The sequence below is a fragment of the Cornus florida genome, unplaced genomic scaffold, assembly GCF_030987335.1.
Source record: "Cornus florida cultivar Cherokee Brave unplaced genomic scaffold, ASM3098733v1 CherokeeBrave_3.0.0_Hap2_Chr09, whole genome shotgun sequence".
Taxonomy (NCBI): domain Eukaryota; kingdom Viridiplantae; phylum Streptophyta; class Magnoliopsida; order Cornales; family Cornaceae; genus Cornus; species Cornus florida.
In genome coordinates, this window is record NW_026775579.1 from 88,273,315 (window position 1) to 88,292,473 (window position 19,159).

Sequence of the window (19,159 nt, forward strand, 5' to 3'; positions counted from 1 at the left end):
GATTCCAAATATTACCATTCACTTTCAAAGATAGAACCACACACTCACTAAATAGTAGTGATATCAAAAGGTTGTAGTGAATGCTTTTGGTTGGAATTAGGACATTTACTTAACAAAAGAAACGTACTCACTGAATACTCATGTAAAAAAATTGAAGTGTATTACCTTATCGAATACTCTTACTTTTCATTCTTTATACAAAATACTTTCTTATTTATCCGTAAATTCAAATTTTTACCAATGGAATTGTTCATGAATAGTTTATTTATTTACCTCAGTCTATATTAATTATTCATTTCAAAAAATTTTGCCTCATAATTTTTGTGAATTAAAATTACTAAAATAGATATTTAATATTAGATATAAATAGTATATAAAAGGAACATGGTTAAAAACGATCAATGATTTAAAAATAAAAAGTGATTAAAAATTAAAGTTTTCAAAATTAACAACTAAAATGGTACGACAGTAAAGTTTAGTTACACGGGCAGTTCACATGTCCGGGATTTAGGGCCTTTTGAAATTAGGGGTTTAGGGTTTTAGGATGTGGCAGAGAGGAGGGTTGAGGATAGGATTAAAACTCCGGCGGTTTTGTACGGAGACACGACGTCACATTGAAGATGAAGGCGACTGGTTTTATTCATCGGAATGGTGGGATAATCACTCCAACGGCCTTACAGTTCTGCGATCACCTTCTGATAAAGGAAACGGCATCGTCTCCGTCCTTGCGTATCCTGCCTCCAGACCAGTTAACTCTCTATCTCTACATGGAGTATAACTACTGTATATTTATATGTATATTTGTCTCTATCTATATATATGTCTGTGTCATATATATATACATCTGAATTCAAATGTGTTGATTGATCTGTTATTGTTATTCGTATAGATAAACATTTGAAAGCTCTGAGAATGTGTGCCGCATTCAAATTACAATTTCTATGCTTATTATTGTAATTGTTGGCCTCATTCAAATTACAATTTCTATGCTTATTATTGTAATGGTTGGTTGTACTCAATGGTTCGATTTGGTCATTTGTGGCAGTTAGAGATTGCTCAAATTTTAAGCTAAGGGCTCAAAGCAATTGCTTTCTTCTTCAAGGTGTTGATTCATTCGCGGGTCTCTTCCAGCAAGTGTTGAGACTTCGAAAAATATGAACCTGCCTTGTTCACCTCCCAAAAGTGCAGAAATTTTCACCAGCTGAATATAAACAAATTTAGGGAAAAATTATATTTAAATGAATTCTTTGTCCTTTCAAGTTTAGATCTCATATTTTTTATTTAAACAATACCAGAATAATTTGATATATGTATTTTCTTCTTTTAATTATAAATTATATCTTGTTGCATATTAGCAATTCGTTGTTCAAATAGTGTAGTGCTCGGCTGCCAAGCATGACAATGTTGATTTGAGTCTAAGAAAGCCACTTTGTGCAATACTGCCAAAGATTATCTTTTCATCATAATAGGATTTTTTTTTTTTGTCACAAGTAATATTTACTTATCAAATGTATACATAAATACATATAAGGCCATTATCAGTGCTAGTCACGTGAATCAATGATGCTTGGAGGGTAGATTGCAAGTAATATGTAATTATCAAATCATTTTATCTTCTATCTGACATACATTACTTTTCCTACTTATATCCATAGTGCCTTTTCTAGATGTCCCAAAATTCTCTACCAAATTTTGGTGTCCTTGATTAATTTCTTTCTGCTTTGGTTCTTGATTAGTTCTGAGCTTAGAGTTATTTCCAGCACCAAAAACTTTCTAAACCAGGAATTTCAGAGTGTCACATAGGAATCTTGCAGTAACTGATATTTCTGTTTCATTTTGTTTGCAGAACGAAGTTTACTGGCCAGGAACAGAAAAATGGCTTCAGCAAAGGTATGCAGAGATACATCCTGGTTTTGAACATGATGAACGTTTTAGGATTCTTGGTTATCAATGGCGCACTCTACGCTTTAATGATGAGACCCGCCAAAGCACAGTTAAAATAATGGCTGCTTATAGGGAATCAGATCCTGAGTCTGTATGCTTCATGCAGCAGGCACATTGCCTGGCTGTTCCATGTAAATTACTTTGCCACTTCTTTTTCCTTTTCGCAACTGCTTTGTTATAATCTCGATAAAGAAAACTGTAATTTGGCTCTAGTTTATCTCATGTTCTAGTAGCATGCTTCGTGGATGTCATTTTTCTTGGTCTCAATCTTGTGTTTGCTTTACTGTACCACATTCTTGTGCATCTCGTTCTCCACATTCTTCTCCTTACAGACCTCTCGAAGCTAATTACTTGTTCATGCTCTTTGAGACATCCACCACAAATTGAACATTCAGGGTCAATGAAGGTAGCAATACTTGTGTCTTCTCAAGTTCTTTTAACTGTGATGAGTAATTGTGATGAGGTTAAAAGGGTGCAATCAAGAGCTCTTCTAACACTATCAAGGAAAGGAAAATGTTCAAGAGTGTAACTAAGGAGATTCAGATACAGCGTTTGAAAAAATTAAAGTTGGTTTCAGTGGCTCTGTTGGTAATTAAATATGTTGGACGAAGCCATTAACATCCCTACGTCACTAGATTCATCTTCTTCTTTTTTTCCTGAATACCTTTTTTAGTTTCATAGATATGCACATTTTCTAACTCTGTTGCTGATTGGAATTGGACCGCATTTGTTATTTACTGATTAAGGTTAAAATTCCACAATTCTGATAACCTCCATTCGGGAGTTGAAGAAAAAGGGTAAGATGATGCTTATTGATAGATGGATGTAATTTTCTTCAAGTGCAGTTCTATTTGTGCCATATCTGATGTTTTCATTAAGCTCCGCTAGTATATGTGTATGTATGATATCAACAAAAATAAACTGTAATTTATCATTATAAGTTAGGAAAAATACTTGAGAGTTTGCATGTACCAAAGAGGCACATAGTACAACCTCACCATGGAGAATCTGTACTGGTGAATAGAAGCTCTTGGAGATTTGGTGTTGTTTTAAATTGCCAATTGACTTTTTATCTTGAAAACCTAATTTTGTCTGGTTGAAGAACCTCAAATTTTGTTTCTTGTAATGGTCAGCAGATGTTTGTCTTATCTTTGGTTATGGGATCTCCTATGTGTTATATACTTTGTTTGAACATCTGGTATCATGTATCAGAGTGTTTTTCATTGATGGCCTATAGCAGAACTTCCTAGATCAATATATTGGACACTTTAGCTTAATTATTCCTTCTTAAGTTTGTATTTGATCTTATAATGTCATCCGCAGATGTGAAGAGTATGGTATCAGCTGGGCTGGCTTCCATAGCATCATCCTGCAATTATGATTTCAAGAATGTAGTACGTGGGACAAAAATTATGAATGTTTTATGCATTGGTCATGGTGGGGGGACCTTACCATTATTTTTGGCTAGTAAAATACAAGGTCAGAGGACTTTACTTTTTGTTTCCATATGCACTTTCCGGTTTTGGGTGTTTTTTCAGTTAAAAATATGATCATTACCTGAATTATCATGACAAGTATTACCCACTAACTTCTGATGGAAACAAGTTGCTTATTGCCTGAATTATCATGATCTCTTTTCGTCTGATCTACACATTAATGTCTCTTCTGAATTGTGTTCTACACCTTATATTTTGTTTCTCAATCTAGTGTAGTAATTAGAAGAAAGTGGGTTGAACTGGTCAATGGTTAGAGTATGAAGTTTAAGTACTCTTATTTTTCTTTTGCATCTTTGTGAGAGTGATCTCTTTCACTCTGGCGCTTGCTTTCGTCTTTTGCCATCTCAAAAAAAAAACTGTTTCATTCCTGTTAGAGTGATAGGTTCCTGATGTGGGTTAGAGCATTGTTAAATTCTCATTTCTTTCTTCTTTATTTTTTTTGTAAAGCGGATTGGTTGGTCTTCAAGTTTTGTCGGTCTGACATGGAAGGTCATGTTCCCTCCAGGTGCTGTTGTTCACATTGTTGAGATCGACCCCCTTGTTATCTCAGCCTCAATCAAAGCAATGGGGTTCCCGTCTTTCTCTGTCATGGCCCCATCTGGTGAGCGTCAACTCTCAAAACCCAATTCCATGGACGAAGTACTGTGGAAAGGTATTCATGAAAGGCTCTACCTCTATGAATCAGATGCCGAGAAGTTCATTCTTGACACCAAGAATGTTTATGACATGGTCTTCATTGATGCCTATGACGGCGAAGACATTTTTCCTCACAAGCTTTGGGACCCAGATTCGCCATTTCTCAGAGCTCTAGGAGACCGGCTTCATCCAGATCATGGAACAGTCATTGTGAACCTTCACGCAGATGCCGAGGGCGATCCATCTTTCTCCGGCCAGATTCTGCCAATGGGAAAATATGTTTCCAGAGTTTGCAGTGCATACAAGGATGTGCTGATAGGGAAGGAGAGTTCTTGTGATCAAGAAGATTCTGGTTTGGCATTTACTGTTTCTGTGCCTTGGGTGTGTAATACCTCTCTTGTTGTGTGCAGAGGTTTTGGGACTAGTGGTGGGAATGTACACAGGGATTTGGTTCTGAACACTCTTATCTCAAAATCACAAGAAGTGGAGAACCTTCTTAACTTGCCGTTCTCATGTTTGCAATATATAATGAGAGGTTTTATTCTTGTTGATTAATCTTCAACAAATGTCAATGCTTTTGCCTTTTGTTAAAAAAATCTTAGTGATATTTATTTTTTTATTTTTAAGAATTTGATCAATCAAAACACATACATTTAAATGACTGATTTGTGGATGATTGTATATTCGATATTTACCCTGTAGTTATTAGTCCAAATGTCGTGGTTGAAGGACAAACACATGGAAATGGGTATGAATATGTGCTTGACACATTTTGTTGGGCATGATGGTAAAAGAAACTCAATTAATTCAATTTTATTGTGTTATTGCTTCAAAACTGTTTATTTTGAACACAAAGGCTATTTAAAGATATTATATATCTTAAATAATATGAATATTTGAGCTGTGTTCCATAATTATTGATATAATTGATGTTTTGAAATTTTCTTTTAATAAAATTATAAAAAAGTCGAATGGTCTTGTAGCACTCATGTAACTTTGAACAGATTGGATTTTGATTCTCAATCATACAATTCACTTAATACATAAATTAGATTCAATAAGATTAATAAGTCAAAAAAAAAAAAAATTTGAAGGGTAAAGAAATTGTTAATATTGCAATTAGTTCCATTCCCTTTTTCTCTCAGTTTTTTTTTTTTTATAACCCAGAACTCCCCGAGACACGACCCTTACGGACCCCACCCTGAAACACCAAACTAGGGATACAGCAGTCTGCTCCACAGCTGCAATACCGGATAAGTCGATGAAACTAGAAGGCTTGGTAGAGGACTCGAACACTGAACTCCTTTTTTTCTTTTTTTCTCTCAGTTTGCTTTCATTCTATTACAAAATACTATTTATTGGGAAAAAAAAAAAATTATAAAAAATACAAAAATATTTAAGATGACAGTTTATCATTTCAGTAATTAATTTTTCCTATTCTACAAGATTTAAACGTGTTCCAGATATTTCCAGTAACTTCTATAATTTTATTTATAAGATTTGGAATATTTTATATAATATAATTTTTTAACCATAATAATATGATTTAATTAATTAATTTCCTTTATTAGTTTTCTATAAACCCTACGAGTCTGATAAATTAATCATAAGGTTTATCACAGAACTTCAAGGACTCGGTGCAACACTCTCTCTCTCTCTCTCTTTCTTGTGTCTCTCATGGCGTCTCAGGGCGGAAAACGCTTATCTCTCAGCAGATCTAACAGCAGCGACAGCGAAGGGATCCTATCAAAGGTTTCTAGCGCCGTCTCGCAGTCGGTGATCGTCCACAAGGGCAAGCAAGCGGCGTCCGACGCCGCCTACGTATCGAAGCGCCTGATGAAGAGCACTGGAAAAGCCGCCTGGATCGCCGGCACGACGTTCCTCATCCTCGTCTTGCCGCTCATCATCTCGATGGATCGCGAGCAGCAGCTCAACGAGCTCGAGATGCAGCAGGCCAGTTTACTCGGCACCCCTCCCGTCGGTGCGACTCAGAAGTAGATTGGGGTTGATATTCTGATTGGTGTCTCTGATAATGATCTCAAAGGTATGGTCTTCTTAGGATTCTGGTTGGTTTCTTTGATCCAGACCATGAGGGTTTAGGGTTTTTCCAATATGATTTAGGGTTTTTTTTTTTTTTTAAAACGATGGTGGACGAATGCTGTAACGGATTGTTTTTAATATTCTTGAGCTTGAATTCGAGAATAATCGTTTTTATATCGGTAGTGCAATTTTTGGTTTGTCTCAGTGGATGCCTTTCCTGGAATTCAAAGCACATTATTAATTTTCGGTCCATATATATTTGTGTATGGGCTCTTGTTTTGTTTTATTTTGTTACATAGCTAGAACTTAGGGTGGATGATTTTTGTGGATTATATTTGGGTTTCAAGTTGAATTTTTGGGTGAATATTATATTTGATTACACCATTTAAGTTTAAGTTGGTTGTCTGCAGATATGCAATAAATCCTTCCTATATGTGAAAAAAAAAAAAAAAAAAAAAAAAAAATTTACTAGGATGTTGGGAGTTCAAGATTCGACATCATGATGATTGTTGAAGTGATCATGTAGCGAAGTTTGTGGGTTGGATTTGTCTTTCAAATTAGGGATTGTGAGTAGGTCTGATTAGTGGTGGTGGTGGTGGTGGGGATGGAGGTGAAGATGAGGTTGGGTCAGTGGTGTGTTGTGGTTGGTGGTGGTGTTGGAGCTGTGATGATCGATGTGGTCATGCCAAGCTACTCTATTAGCCTGCCCTTGTTATATTTTGTCTTGCTTCCGATTTTCTATTGAACTAAGTTCTGGACTCATTGAATTGTTGATGACATTGGGCTTCAAAGATTCTTCAGCTGCAGATGGTTGTGGGTTGTTTCTGGCTTCAATTAGAAACTAGAAAGGAACCCTAAATTACTTTATTAGTGCCTTGATTTTTCCATAGTGTGTATCCTCCATTCTGCTTATTGACCCAGGACACCTGCGTGCTCCTGGATCATGCTATGCAATTTCTTAGCTCACATTAGGCTTTAGAAAGAGTTTGTATCAATCATTTTTCTTAAAGCCTTTTCGCCCATGTCTGAGGTTGTGTGAGTTCCCACTTTCTCGTTGCTTGGTCATTTCATTGTTGCTTCAATCAAGGTGTGCACCTATTTTGTTGGGATTCAATTGTTTTGAACTATTCGGCTGAAGTAAACCCCAAAAACTTAGGTAACAATTAGTTTTCATCTATGAAGCACGGACACGGACACGATACGACACGGATACGGCGACACGGCAAATTTCAAAAAAATAGGACACGGACACGGCGGGGATACGCCTATAAAATTATATATATATATATATATATATATATATATAAAATTATATATTCAAAATATAATTACTAGAATCTTGTACAGATAAATAAAACAACAACAAAGAACAAAATCAATTTCAATAATTTCATCTCTGTTATAAGAAAAATATGGACAAGACAAAACAGAAAATAAATGAAAAATAAAGTTGATCCAAATTCCAAACGAAGATGTGCAGAAGAGATATAACTATAATGAACTAAATATGTATATGAATAAATATATATACTTTCAGTCTTTCACAAAGTTTTATTCATGTAACTTAAATATATATATATATATATATATATATATATATATATATCTTGTTCATGAAGAGAGATAATTGAAGAAGAAGAGAGACTGAGAGGAGTGAGAAAATAAATTTTGTCTCACAGAAGTGTCGGACCATGTGTCCGAACCTCGGACACGCGTGTCCAATAAAAAATAATATTTGGACACTTTACAGAAGTGTCGGACACGTGTCCGAGCCTCGGACACGGGTGTCGGTATCCGAAAAGTATCCGACACGGGTACGAGGCCCCTGGGAGGAGTGTCCGTGCTTCATAGGTTTTCATGCTATGTTACATAGACTCGGGTACGGGTGTCGGACACGGGTGTGTATCCATGAGTCGGACGTGTCAAATCTCTAAACAGAAAGACACACGGACACTGCTAAATATTCATTTTATTAATTATTTTATTTTATTTTCTAGAGTAAAGTAATGTTTTTATCTAATATAATATTCAATATAGGCATTTAACTCATTTTAAAGTAATAATATAATGTACTTGAATGATTGACTATACTTTTTAAGTCCATGTCCAACCAAAAATGTCGGACACATATTCCATACCTATGTCCGAGGGATATGTGTCTGATATGGGTACTTCACTTTCATGTAACAGAGGTTTAAAGAACATGTTCTTGGGCTTCGGTTAGCTAAGACGTTTTATGTTTTATCGATATTATGCTTACTGCCATGTGAAATGTAGAAAACTCTCAAAACATAAACCAAACTACCTGAGTTAATAATATCAATCTAGCAAAATTTTAATGTTCTACTTACTGTAGGTCTTTTTAATATTGGGTTAATTCTACCTACACCCCCTATCAGTAACCGCTGTCTAATATACCAACGGAAATGTGTAATTTTACTATTTTACCCTTTAATTATATATTAAAATTTATAATTTAAAAGAAAACACTTTAACACCTTAACACCATTAAATTTCTCTCTCTATTCACACACACACACACACACACACACACACTATATATATATATATATATATATATATATATATATATATATATATAATTTTTCTTCCTTCTTCACTATTGCCGGCAACGAAGAAACTATGCCACCGATAGTATACACAGCAACCACAGAAAAAAATGGTTATTATCACAGTCGAGCCGTTCTCCTCACTGCCCGTCGTTCAATTGCAAGGACAGTTCGCTGCCCGCCGTTCAATTGTAAGGACAAACCGCCGTTCAACCTTTAGTCCTTACTCCATTGCGAGCTTCGCCAGACTGAATTGAACTGCACTTCACCAGAGTTGGGATCGCCAGACTGAACTGGGTGAAGCAATCTCCGGCGAGTTACAAAACCGATCTCGCCGTTTCTCCACCTCGACCTACCACCACCATGGCTGACCGCCAACCACCATCAACAATCACCCTTTGCAAGTAACACCACTAGCAGGCCCAAGATCCAATTGCAAAAAAAAAAAAAAAAAAAAAGGGTATAGTTGCAGGGTCTGCTTGGGAGAGCAGAATGAAGATTGATGAAGTCGAAGGAGATATCTAAGTATTCAACCCAAAATATGAATCATGTGAGGAGGTTGTATCGGCAACAAGAAGATCGGACCCGATGGCGGCGCGTGACTGCCATCACCCTTCAGCAATTTGAGTCATAACCTTGCCTGAAAACTCCATCTCTGTCGATCTCAAGGTTCATAAACGATCAGCTCACCACTAACAATTCTTCCCCCGGAACTTGCCTGATCTCACCGGAAACCCAGCTCCATTCATTGTTATTTTTGTTTTTTGTTTCCAAATCAAATCAGGAAAAACAAAAAAAAAAATTAGGATGAAAATCTAGAGATAAAACGCATCCTAACATTGAATGGATGTGCTTGTCTCTGTTTTTTGTTTTGATAAAACAATTCAATAGAATAAAATTAATCATTTATACGTGTTTTCTTTTTTTTATCTATAACCATCTTGAACCGGCGACGAAGAAAGAGAGGATTAAAGGCTAGATTAGAAGAAAGAGAGGGTTAAAGGCTAGATTATTAGAAACATAGAGAGATTTCAAAAAACAAAATTCCAACTAAAGAGATTTCCCGTTGAGAGAGGGAGGGTTCTACAACGAGAAGGGGATTTCAGTTTAGAAAAATACAGAGAAGATTTTCAATAGAGAAGGGGATTTCAGATTCGACGGTAGATTCGACGACAACTACACGGCCGTAGATTTGACGGCATTTGGACTGAATTAAGGATTCCTCCTTTTTCAGTCCGGCGAGCAACGACTTGTTTGGTCACCATCTTTTGGTGCATGGATTAATAATGTGGGCTCAATTTCAGCAACTTACAAAGTTGAAGCAATCGGTGAATAGGGGTGTTCTGGGTCGGTGATATGAGGACACGGTTAAACTTTTCGAGTTTATGAGTTAAATGTAATTTTGTAAATTTGCATTGGTCAATGAGGTTAAAAATGTTATTTCAAGTATTAGAAGGGCAAAATTGACCTTGTACATATTTGTTTATGCTGACACCATCAGTTGCTTAACGGCAGGCGGTAATTTGCTATATAAATCAAAACTTCAAGGGAGGTAAGTGAAATATTGAAACGTAGAGGGGTGTAAGTGGAATATAGACAAACATCAGGGGTGTAGGTGGAATTAACCCTTTAATATTTCTAGGTATGAATACCTCAATTTTAGTATCTTTTTGAGTTTCAGGGACTGTACCAACTGCCAAGTTAACCTTTTATTCTTGATTAACCTTTTGTATTGTTTTTTCTTTCATCATCATCTCAATATTCTCTGATCTATATGTAGTTTGCGTATAGGGCAATCACATAGTTGCAAATGGTTGCTTTCATGACTCCATTCCCCTCTCCAGTTCTTTTTATACTGTTATCTTCAGTTTTGAGTAGTTTAGTGGTTTCACTAAATTTTTGGATTAACCCAAAGTTTCAAATTAACCGTAATCCTGTTCCGGTATGCATGACAGCTGGGCAACTGCTTGAGCTTAAAATTTCATTCATTTTTGCTTTTACATGAACACTAACCAATTAACTACCTACCAATGTTAAAAGAGAAGGAAAAAAAAAAAAAAAAGACATTCTTAATTCTTTTATCCCATTCTTATTCGGTACATAGTCTCTAAATGTTCCTGAGGACATGATAATTGAAATATTTTACTATTCTCGTCATCAATACCTAATTGAAATATTTTACTATTCTGTCTCGTCATTAATAGCTCGATGCTTATGATTCTCCCAACTGCAAATCTATTTGATGTTTGTTTCCCAAACCTGGAAGGATGTATCTCCACAATGAGACTTGGGATCGATGTCCACATATATATATATACATATATATGGGCATAGATCATTGTTGTTATTTCTCTCTAATTAATTCTAGAATATATGCATGTTATTTCTCTCTAATTAATTCTAGAATATATGCATATAGCCCACATTTTTTAATGTATCTTTAGCAAATTTATGTAAATAATTTGTTCCCGGGACTTTTAATTGAGATTTAGAGAGAGAAACTCCCAAATATTTCATTTAATTTAGCAACCAAGGAAATTGTGATGCATGAGTTTGCCGAAGACTTTCGAATGAAATGAACGAGTTAGCATGCGAACAAAAATAGATAAAATAGAACCACAATTACCGCTCTTTTAATGTACTCCCTCAATTCCAAAATAAATATTTTTTTTGGGAAACCGTTACTAACATTCTTTTCGAGACAGAGGGCGTAGAAAACAATTTACATCTTTCCGAAAAATTTGGTTCAACCCATCGTGCAGTAGCAGCTGAGAATCACCTACTCATTCATGCTCGCTGAAAAATGGATGAAAAAACTAGTGTTACTAATAGTGCACCTACCCCATCTGATCCACCAACATTCCGATGTGGCTATGGCAATCAGTCAGCAAACAAGCGCAGGTGAATCAACCATCTGGGCATGGAGGCAAACAACAGTTTCTACTCGTAGGCCTCAAATGGCAAAGAATGAAATTGTGGTTGCTTCAGTCTTCTCGCCCGTGACTGAAAGCCACCCAAGCAACAGCTACCGGAAGAAAACCATGCCAATGAATTCTCTGTATCATCAAAATTTAGGTTTTCTTTCTCAGCATTGTGCACCATGCCAATGAATTCCATGTATCATCAAAATTTACGTTTTCTTTCTCAACATTGTGCAACATTATTGGGGTTTATCGTAAATAAATCACAAAAATCTCCACATGTACAACCCTCCCTCCCTCCATGTTTATATTGTCAAATTTCGGGTTTTGGTTTGCCAGCATTATAGTAATTAATCTTGAATGGATCACCAGTAATCTCTACAAGTGCAACTACCATTCAAGAACCTGTGATATCTGTTAACATCCCTAACAATAATCTCCCTTTTCACCACTCTGCTTATATACTTCATAGCCTCGTGACAATCCCTGCATATCCTCAAATTCTTCACAATCCTTAAAGCTTTCCCTGGTGGTGCAGCCCCACTGAGCAACCCAAACGCCACCGCCAACTTCTCACTGTGATGCCAAAGCACTTCCCTCTTCTCTGCTTCCTCCATCTCATGCAACACCTCATCCCAAATCGGCACATAACCCAATTTCTCAATCTCCTCCATCAACTCTGCCAGCTTCGTGTAAATCTCATCAGCCCTTTCGTGCTTCTTGTCCCCTGCTAAAAACACATGAACCTCTCCTCGCACTTCTATCCAACTCCGCCCGCCTTTTTTCCTCACTCTCTTATCTTTCATCATCTTCCTAACTTCCTTAACTTCTTGCCACCGTCCTGCACCTGCAAATGCATTGGCAACAATCACATAAGCTGAATCATCACGTGGGTCAAGTTCCAACAAGCGTTTGGCCATTGCCCGAGCCATATCAGCATTGCCATGGTATGCACTGGTCGACAATAATGCCCGCCATACTGCTGCATCCGGCTCAAATGGCAGTGTCATCGCAACCCTCTCAGCATCCTCCAATCGCCCAGCTCGACCCATTGCACCCACCAAACATGTATAATGCTCAAGCCAAGGTTCCAACCCATAATCCAATTTCATTTTCGCCAGCCAGTGCTCTGTCTCACTAACCAAACCCGCATTGCAAAACGATGTTAGAAGAGCTAAAAAGCTATATTCATCCGGCACAAGCCCTCTAGCCTCCATGGAACCAAAAAGCTCAGTAACTGAATTATTGTCCCCTTGTTGCGCATAAGCTGCCATCATAGCATTCCACCCAATAACATTCATATCCGGCAATAACTCATCAAACAGACCGCGAGCGTCCAATATAAGACCACACTTCCCGTACCCATCAACCAAAGCGGTCGCAACAATCACTTTCGAGCCGAGCCCAGTAACCACAGAATGCCCATGAATGATCCTACATTGCTCCAACGCGGCCAGCTCCGCCACCCCACGAAGCGCACCGGACAAACTATACATAGAAGACCCAACATTGCATGCTCTCATGTCAGCAAAGTAAGAAAGTGCCTCGAAAGACCGCGAGTTTTGCGCGAGGCCGACAATAACAGTGGAATAACAGACGTCGTCTCTCTCAGGAATTTCGTCGAACACTTTGCGTGCTTCGTTGGGGAGACGGGTTTTCGAATAGAAATGGACGAGGGCGGAGGCTGCAAAGGGCTGGGTAGAGAGAGACAGTTTTAGAGAGAGTGTGTGGAGCTGGAGGCCGAAGGAGAGGGAAGGGAGGGCAGCGCAGGTTTTGAAGAGGGAGGCTAAAGTGCGCTGGTTGGGCAGGATAGGGTGGCGGAGCATGGAGATGAAGTGGTGGAGGGAACAGAGAGTGTTGGAGTGAGCTGAGATCAGGGCCGTCCATGATACGACGTTTGGGAATGGGATTTGATGGAAGAGACGGAGAGCGTCTGATAAGAGGTTTGATTTGGAGTAGAGGGTGATGAGGTTGTTGAGGAGGGAACGTTCGGTGTTGCTGGTTTTGATGGCGTGTGCGTGTATTCGGCGTGGGTCTGGGTGTGATGGCGCTGCGTCTACGGAGCTCATTTTAGAGATGGTGTGAGATAAGAGAGGGTTGGACACATTCTTAAGTTTAGAGGGAACACCATCCCCTTTTCCAAGGGTTGCAAATGAACTAAGTCGAGTTTTGTATAGTTTTAATTTGTTTGTTTAAAAGTTTGGTTAATAAAATTGGAGCTTAACACCGTATTGTTTTGAAAAACTGAGCTTAAACTCTACTTGATAATGTGAATTGACAAATACAAGCAGCTTAAAAAATAATAACTCGAATGATGTTGCAAATATTTATGATCAAATTTGTATTTTGTGGTGTGAACCAACTCTTTTTATTTTTATTAACAATATTAGAGAAGTCATGTTTTGATTGCTTTAACTTGATTTTAATGCAAAGTCCTCAAATGTAGTGTTTTTTTTTTTTTTTCAAAATAAAAAAAAATAAAAATAAATGGGGAAGACAAGCTTTGCAACCTTGGTTATTGACAAGAAGGATAAAAAGGGCACACAAGCCATTGAGCCTACTCAAGCTTTAATGGTTAATCTTTAGACTTTAGGAATTATAATAATTAATGATCTAGTACTTGTTTAGGAAAAAATAAAAAAATAAAAATCTAAGTATTTGTTTGGTTTGAAGATTTAGAAAGTGACTTTTAAGGACATGTATAATTTTATAGAGTATAGGGTCATGAGCACCTCTAAATTGTCCATATCTGCAAAACATATATACACACATATGTGTGTGAACTGTGTATATAGAATTTCCATTCTTATAAAAATATCTGTACAATATAAACTTTTGAGTTATTATATTCACGCTACCAATTGATAATGCCAGCACATATACTGATTGGAGTATATGATCATTTCAATGCATTTGTTTATTTATTATCACATATATTGGCTGTATCGATTTGATGGAAAGAGATGTAACTGATTAAATAATACTTAATTATATAATATTGAAGAGCAAGAAAGTAGTATATCTGTATATATTTATCTTTCTATTATTTATTTATTTATTTATTTATTTGGTTTTGGGGTGGGGATAATCTCAATAGGTCGTTAGTGCTTTGAAAAGTTGAAGTGGCAGTGTCATTTGGCAGTGTCATGACCAAATTGCTATTCTTGCTTTTGATTGCAATGACTTTTTTTCTTTTCGACAATTGCGTGTGTGAAATGTGAATATATAGGGATAAAATCATAATTTTAAGTAATCATGTAACTCTTTTAGACTTTAGTATCCAATAATCTCCTTATCAATAAAAGTGATCATTTTAAGTGAAATGACAAATTGACTTTACTGTTTTAATTTTAATTTAAAAGCTGAAAAAGGGCATGTACATGAACATTTTGGTCAAAAACCGAATAAGCAAGTAACTTGAAAACTTTTTGAAAAGTTAAAGTAGATTTCACCATGTTTACTTAGTAAAAAGAGGTCTTGTGCATAAATTTCAGTACAAAGGGTTTTATGATTTTTACCCCTATATATATATGTATATGTATGTATGTATATGATTACCTAGAACTATGACAAAACATCAATAATGAAAAGAGGAAAAAAGATACCAATAATTAGTCTGAATAGCTGAAATTTAGATTCCTTTAAGTTTGAAGTTGAACAGGTGTGATAATGAGTATATATGAACTTTCATGGCACTTTGAAAGTAAATGGAAAGATTAGCTTCCTCTCTGTCAGGATCAAAACTCTCTTTTTTCTGTAGAAACACATCATCATAGTCATTGTAATCAAAAGCATAAAATCCTCAATTTAAGCAAAATAAAGTACACATCCTATCACAAGGGAGACTGTTGAAAGAGATAATATATGAAATGTATATATGTAATGAATTGAAGTCAATTACAATGTACACAAAGCACCTACACCTATATATAGAGGGGAGTAACGGAGTAGTAGGTGAGTGTTGGACAAGTAATTTAATTAAGGCAAGTGGGTAGGTGAAGGGGGCTACGGTAAACCCTAAACCCTAGGAATATACAATATAATCTAAAAGAAACATTTTAGTTGATCTTGATCCTTTTCATCACTAAAATGCTAACAAAAATTTTCAAGCAAATTGAAGAATAACTAAAAGAGTAACAGAACCACACAAACACCAGAGGCAAATATAAGAAAAAGGGAGGGAAAATTACAGAGTCATCCTATTTTTAAAAATATAACACTACCAAATTCTCTTAATGAACAGACCTACTAGAATTTTATTCACTAATATCAGCCTATGCTTGAATGTGGCAACATCGGGATATGTTGCCAAGTTTTGATAACTGCATCAAGCTGCCCACTAGCACTAATCCTTTTAAGAAGCAAAGAAATGAATTTCAGGAATGAACTGCAATAGACAAATGATGAAAACAACTCTTTAAACTGATCACAATCTAAGTCATGATGAGGCAACTATATGTCCACCATTTGATCATAACCCTAAGATGAGAATATGATGTTTTGCTATTGCTAAAGTTGGCGGGCAAATCTGCATCTATGCTCAAATCACTCCTTCCCCTGACAATATCAGAACACTTGGAGCTAAATTTCAAAGCCAAAGGTACCAGATAGCTTAACTAGTAGATTATTTGGATAGTCATACCCTGAGAATTTGGCTTTACATTGAGGGTAATATTAGGAAAAGAGAAAGACTAACTTTGAGTAGAGTTAGTAAAGAAAGATATGACAACACGTGGATTGACTGGTGCTATGGCCTTAAATACAAAGGAAGGACCCAAGTAATTGGTTGATTCAATGCCATGTAACTTTGCAAAATGTAAATGTTTATGACAGAGTTGCCAAGGTAAATATACAAAAATGCACATGTTCATGACAAAAGCCAACACAACAGTTTTAAAACTAATGCTAATTGAACTGGCATGTTTATAGTAAACAGAGTAATAATAGAGATTTATTCACAAGTTTCAAGGGTAAATATTATTAGCATAATAACTTTTGTTGATTTGACTTGGCAGGGTAACTCTGTTCACGTTGCCTAATTAATTCTGATGGTAACAAATACCATAAAAAAACGAACTTTTATTTTCTTTTCTGGTTTCCTTCTGAGCTTGACCCTCTTTAAGAAATGCATGCATTCTTGACTAGATGCATTAATTGGACAATGCATTAACAATACCTTTGAACAAAGTCAAGTTGTTACAATTTTTGCCTGCCTTTGCAGGCCCCATTGTAAACCCTAGTTAAGAGAACACGGGCACACACATCCATATACGTGTGTATTTATATAGAGAGAGAGTGTGTGTGAGAGAGAATACTTTCTAAAAAGCATAAAAGTTGTGAAGAAAACAGAGTAGAATTATTCTGGACAAGGAAGCAAAGAGACAAACAATCACATGGCAATGAGAAAAAAGAAGGCACAAAACTCACTACCACTTTCCCATCTATTTCGCCATTCCAAAATGACAAACATTCATTCTTGAAATTAAAGCAAATTCATTCTTACTTTCACGCTCCCACTTTCTTATCTTCCAAACAAATTCTTACCCACCTATGACAAAAATTTCCCATAATTACCTCCTCCTTTTTCTCTCCCCACCACAAAAACCATTTATCCTCTTTGAAAAGAAAATAATATAAGGAAAGAATACACCTGAAAAAGAACTTTGGTCTTTTTTAACCCTTCTCCTCCTTTCAAAAATCTGCAAGAAAAAAAGCATAAGAATAAATAAATAGCAATAAATCATCGTTCTAATTGTCTATATATATACACTTACCATCATGTTTCTTCATTAAATTTCTAGCAAACAGCAAACAAATGACTAGAAACCCTACTCCTGCTGCCCCTCCTAATATAATTGCTACTGTCTTCCCTGTATTTTGCCCTGTCCCTACATCAATCAAATACAAACAAGTTTAGAGAGAGAGAGAGAGAGAGAGCACTAATCAAAGTTTGACAAAGATTTTCAACCACTCAAAACAAGTTTAAAGAGAGAGACCACTAATCTAAGTTAGACAAATGAAAGTGCTTTGAAATGAAAAGCAGTTTTCAGTGGCCTATCACTCTAAACCTTAAGTTTTGCAAATTTTCTTTCAATCTTTACCTGATGAAGAAGATTCAGATTCAGATGATGAAGAAGATCTTCTGGGCACCCCATTTGGATAGTAACTATAGCTAATAAAACACTTGTGAAGATAGACTTGGCCTGAAATGGAAGCTCCGCATTCAGCCTGAGCTCTCTGGACAGCACTTGTCACACAGTTACCACAATCAGCAGACCCCAAATCACCCTCACATTGCCCCAACACATACACAGCTTCATAGCTTGTTGTGTAGAACCCATTGCCACTCACCACACCACTCTCCAACGTCGAAAACGCCGTGTCTCTTCGCTCCTCAAACCCACTCCCTGCAACATTTGTTCCACCACAAGTCTTGTACAGCATCTCCATACCAGAGATTTGAGTAAAACCAGAGACTTCATACAGCATATAGCAACCAGAAAGTTGGATTCTTGCAGCAACTTGCTTGCCACAGAGCTTGTCAATGAGAATTGGTAGCTTGCTCACACAGTTGTAGCAGTCAACATTGCTCAGGTCACCTCTACACTGGAAGAGACCAGTGACAGAGGTTTGGCCACTACCAGAGGTGGTCTTGAAGAACTTGGCTTTGGAGGACTGTTGAATCAAAGACCCAAAAATGGTGGAAAGGAATTGTGAGTAAACCCCAGTTGGATCTGCCAAAGCCTGCTTTGCACAACCCTTGTAGACCAAGTTGGTGAAATCAGATGCAGGTTCAGATAGTGGGATGAGCACCAGAAACAGAGAGAGGAGGCAAAAGGGTTTTGTGGCTAAACCCATTTGGAGGGGTTGATGAAGGATCAAATCATTGCTGGTTTTTTGAGATTTTTGGGGGGTTTTGAGAGATTGGTTTTGGATGAAAATGAGAAAAGATTGAAGGGTTGTGTTTGGTACCTTCGATGTTTGCTGGTTTTTCGAGATTTTGGGGGGTTTTTGAGAGATGGGTTTTGGATGAAAATGAGAAAAGATTGAAGGGTACCTTTGATTTTTGCTTCTTTTAACTCGGAAAAGGTTTGGGTTTTTGGAGTTTGGTCCAGTGGTGTATTTGGGTTTTGCTTTCTTTTTGGATGGCTAGTACCTCTGGATGTGGCGATGTGCAGCTATGAGGAGGGCATCTTTTTCTCTCTCTAATTCTTTACAGGATGTGTATAATGTACGTATGGCAATGAAGTAATAAAATAATATATCTATGCCATGGTTATCTATTGGTTTTATTTAAAATTATAAATTTTTAAATACTATTTGAAGAGAATGAGAACAAAATGTTTAAATAAAATAATTGAAAAAAGTAAAAAGAAATATTCTCTAGGTCTTTGTGTGTGTTTGAGAGAGAGAGAGGGAAGGGGGGACTGGGGAGTTATTGGAATCTGATTTTGTGGAAAGGTTTGTTTGAAGTTTGAACATGCTTACATTACATTCTGAGTCAGTTTGAATTTGAAGGAAGGTGTGAGTTTTGTTTCCACCTTTTGACCAT

At 36.7% G+C, this 19,159-nt stretch overlaps 4 protein-coding genes across 4 annotated transcripts; 2 read left to right on the plus strand and 2 right to left on the minus strand.

Annotated features, from left to right (window-relative positions):
• The first annotated feature begins 462 nt into the window (after positions 1-462).
• On the plus strand, positions 463-4,739 carry LOC132274947 (uncharacterized). The gene is made up of 4 exons (XM_059776320.1): positions 463-748; positions 1,847-2,075; positions 3,268-3,423; positions 3,946-4,739. Exons 1-4 carry the CDS (start codon positions 545-547, stop codon positions 4,629-4,631), a joined length of 1,275 nt encoding a protein of 424 aa, XP_059632303.1. The 5' UTR covers positions 463-544; the 3' UTR covers positions 4,632-4,739.
• A 925-nt stretch (positions 4,740-5,664) lies between these two features.
• LOC132274948 (mitochondrial import receptor subunit TOM9-2-like) lies at positions 5,665-6,320 on the plus strand. Its single transcript, XM_059776321.1, has one exon. The coding sequence runs from the start codon at positions 5,754-5,756 to the stop codon at positions 6,072-6,074; it is 321 nt and encodes a 106-aa protein (XP_059632304.1). The 5' UTR covers positions 5,665-5,753; the 3' UTR covers positions 6,075-6,320.
• A 4,951-nt stretch (positions 6,321-11,271) lies between these two features.
• On the minus strand, positions 11,272-13,817 carry LOC132274949 (pentatricopeptide repeat-containing protein At4g33170-like). Its single transcript, XM_059776322.1, has one exon. It carries the CDS (start codon positions 13,674-13,676, stop codon positions 11,973-11,975), a length of 1,704 nt encoding a protein of 567 aa, XP_059632305.1. The 5' UTR covers positions 13,677-13,817; the 3' UTR covers positions 11,272-11,972.
• A 3,263-nt stretch (positions 13,818-17,080) lies between these two features.
• Positions 17,081-19,048, minus strand: LOC132274951 (plasmodesmata-located protein 2). Its single transcript, XM_059776324.1, has 3 exons — positions 17,709-19,048; positions 17,382-17,495; positions 17,081-17,306 (listed from the first exon to the last, which is right to left on the minus strand). The coding sequence occupies exons 1-3, from the start codon at positions 18,463-18,465 to the stop codon at positions 17,299-17,301; spliced, it is 879 nt and encodes a 292-aa protein (XP_059632307.1). The 5' UTR covers positions 18,466-19,048; the 3' UTR covers positions 17,081-17,298.
• Positions 19,049-19,159: the final 111 nt, after the last annotated feature.

What these genes read in the sequence shown, in the direction of transcription:
- LOC132274947 (XM_059776320.1), top strand. Translation starts at nt 545, where the DNA reads ATGTGGCAGAGAGGAGGGTTGAGGATAGGATTAAAACTCCGGCGGTTT. An exon ending in CGTATCCTGCCTCCAGACCA is followed by an intron (nt 749 to 1,846) that starts GTTAACTCTCTA and finishes TTTTGTTTGCAG; the next exon opens with AACGAAGTTTACTGGCCAGG. An exon ending in ACATTGCCTGGCTGTTCCAT is followed by an intron (nt 2,076 to 3,267) that starts GTAAATTACTTT and finishes TGTCATCCGCAG; the next exon opens with ATGTGAAGAGTATGGTATCA.
- LOC132274948 (XM_059776321.1), top strand. Translation starts at nt 5,754, where the DNA reads ATGGCGTCTCAGGGCGGAAAACGCTTATCTCTCAGCAGATCTAACAGC.
- LOC132274949 (XM_059776322.1), bottom strand. Translation starts at nt 13,676, where the DNA reads ATGAGCTCCGTAGACGCAGCGCCATCACACCCAGACCCACGCCGAATA.
- LOC132274951 (XM_059776324.1), bottom strand. Translation starts at nt 18,465, where the DNA reads ATGGGTTTAGCCACAAAACCCTTTTGCCTCCTCTCTCTGTTTCTGGTG. An exon ending in ATCTGAATCTTCTTCATCAG is followed by an intron (nt 17,496 to 17,708) that starts GTAAAGATTGAA and finishes TGATTGATGTAG; the next exon opens with GGACAGGGCAAAATACAGGG.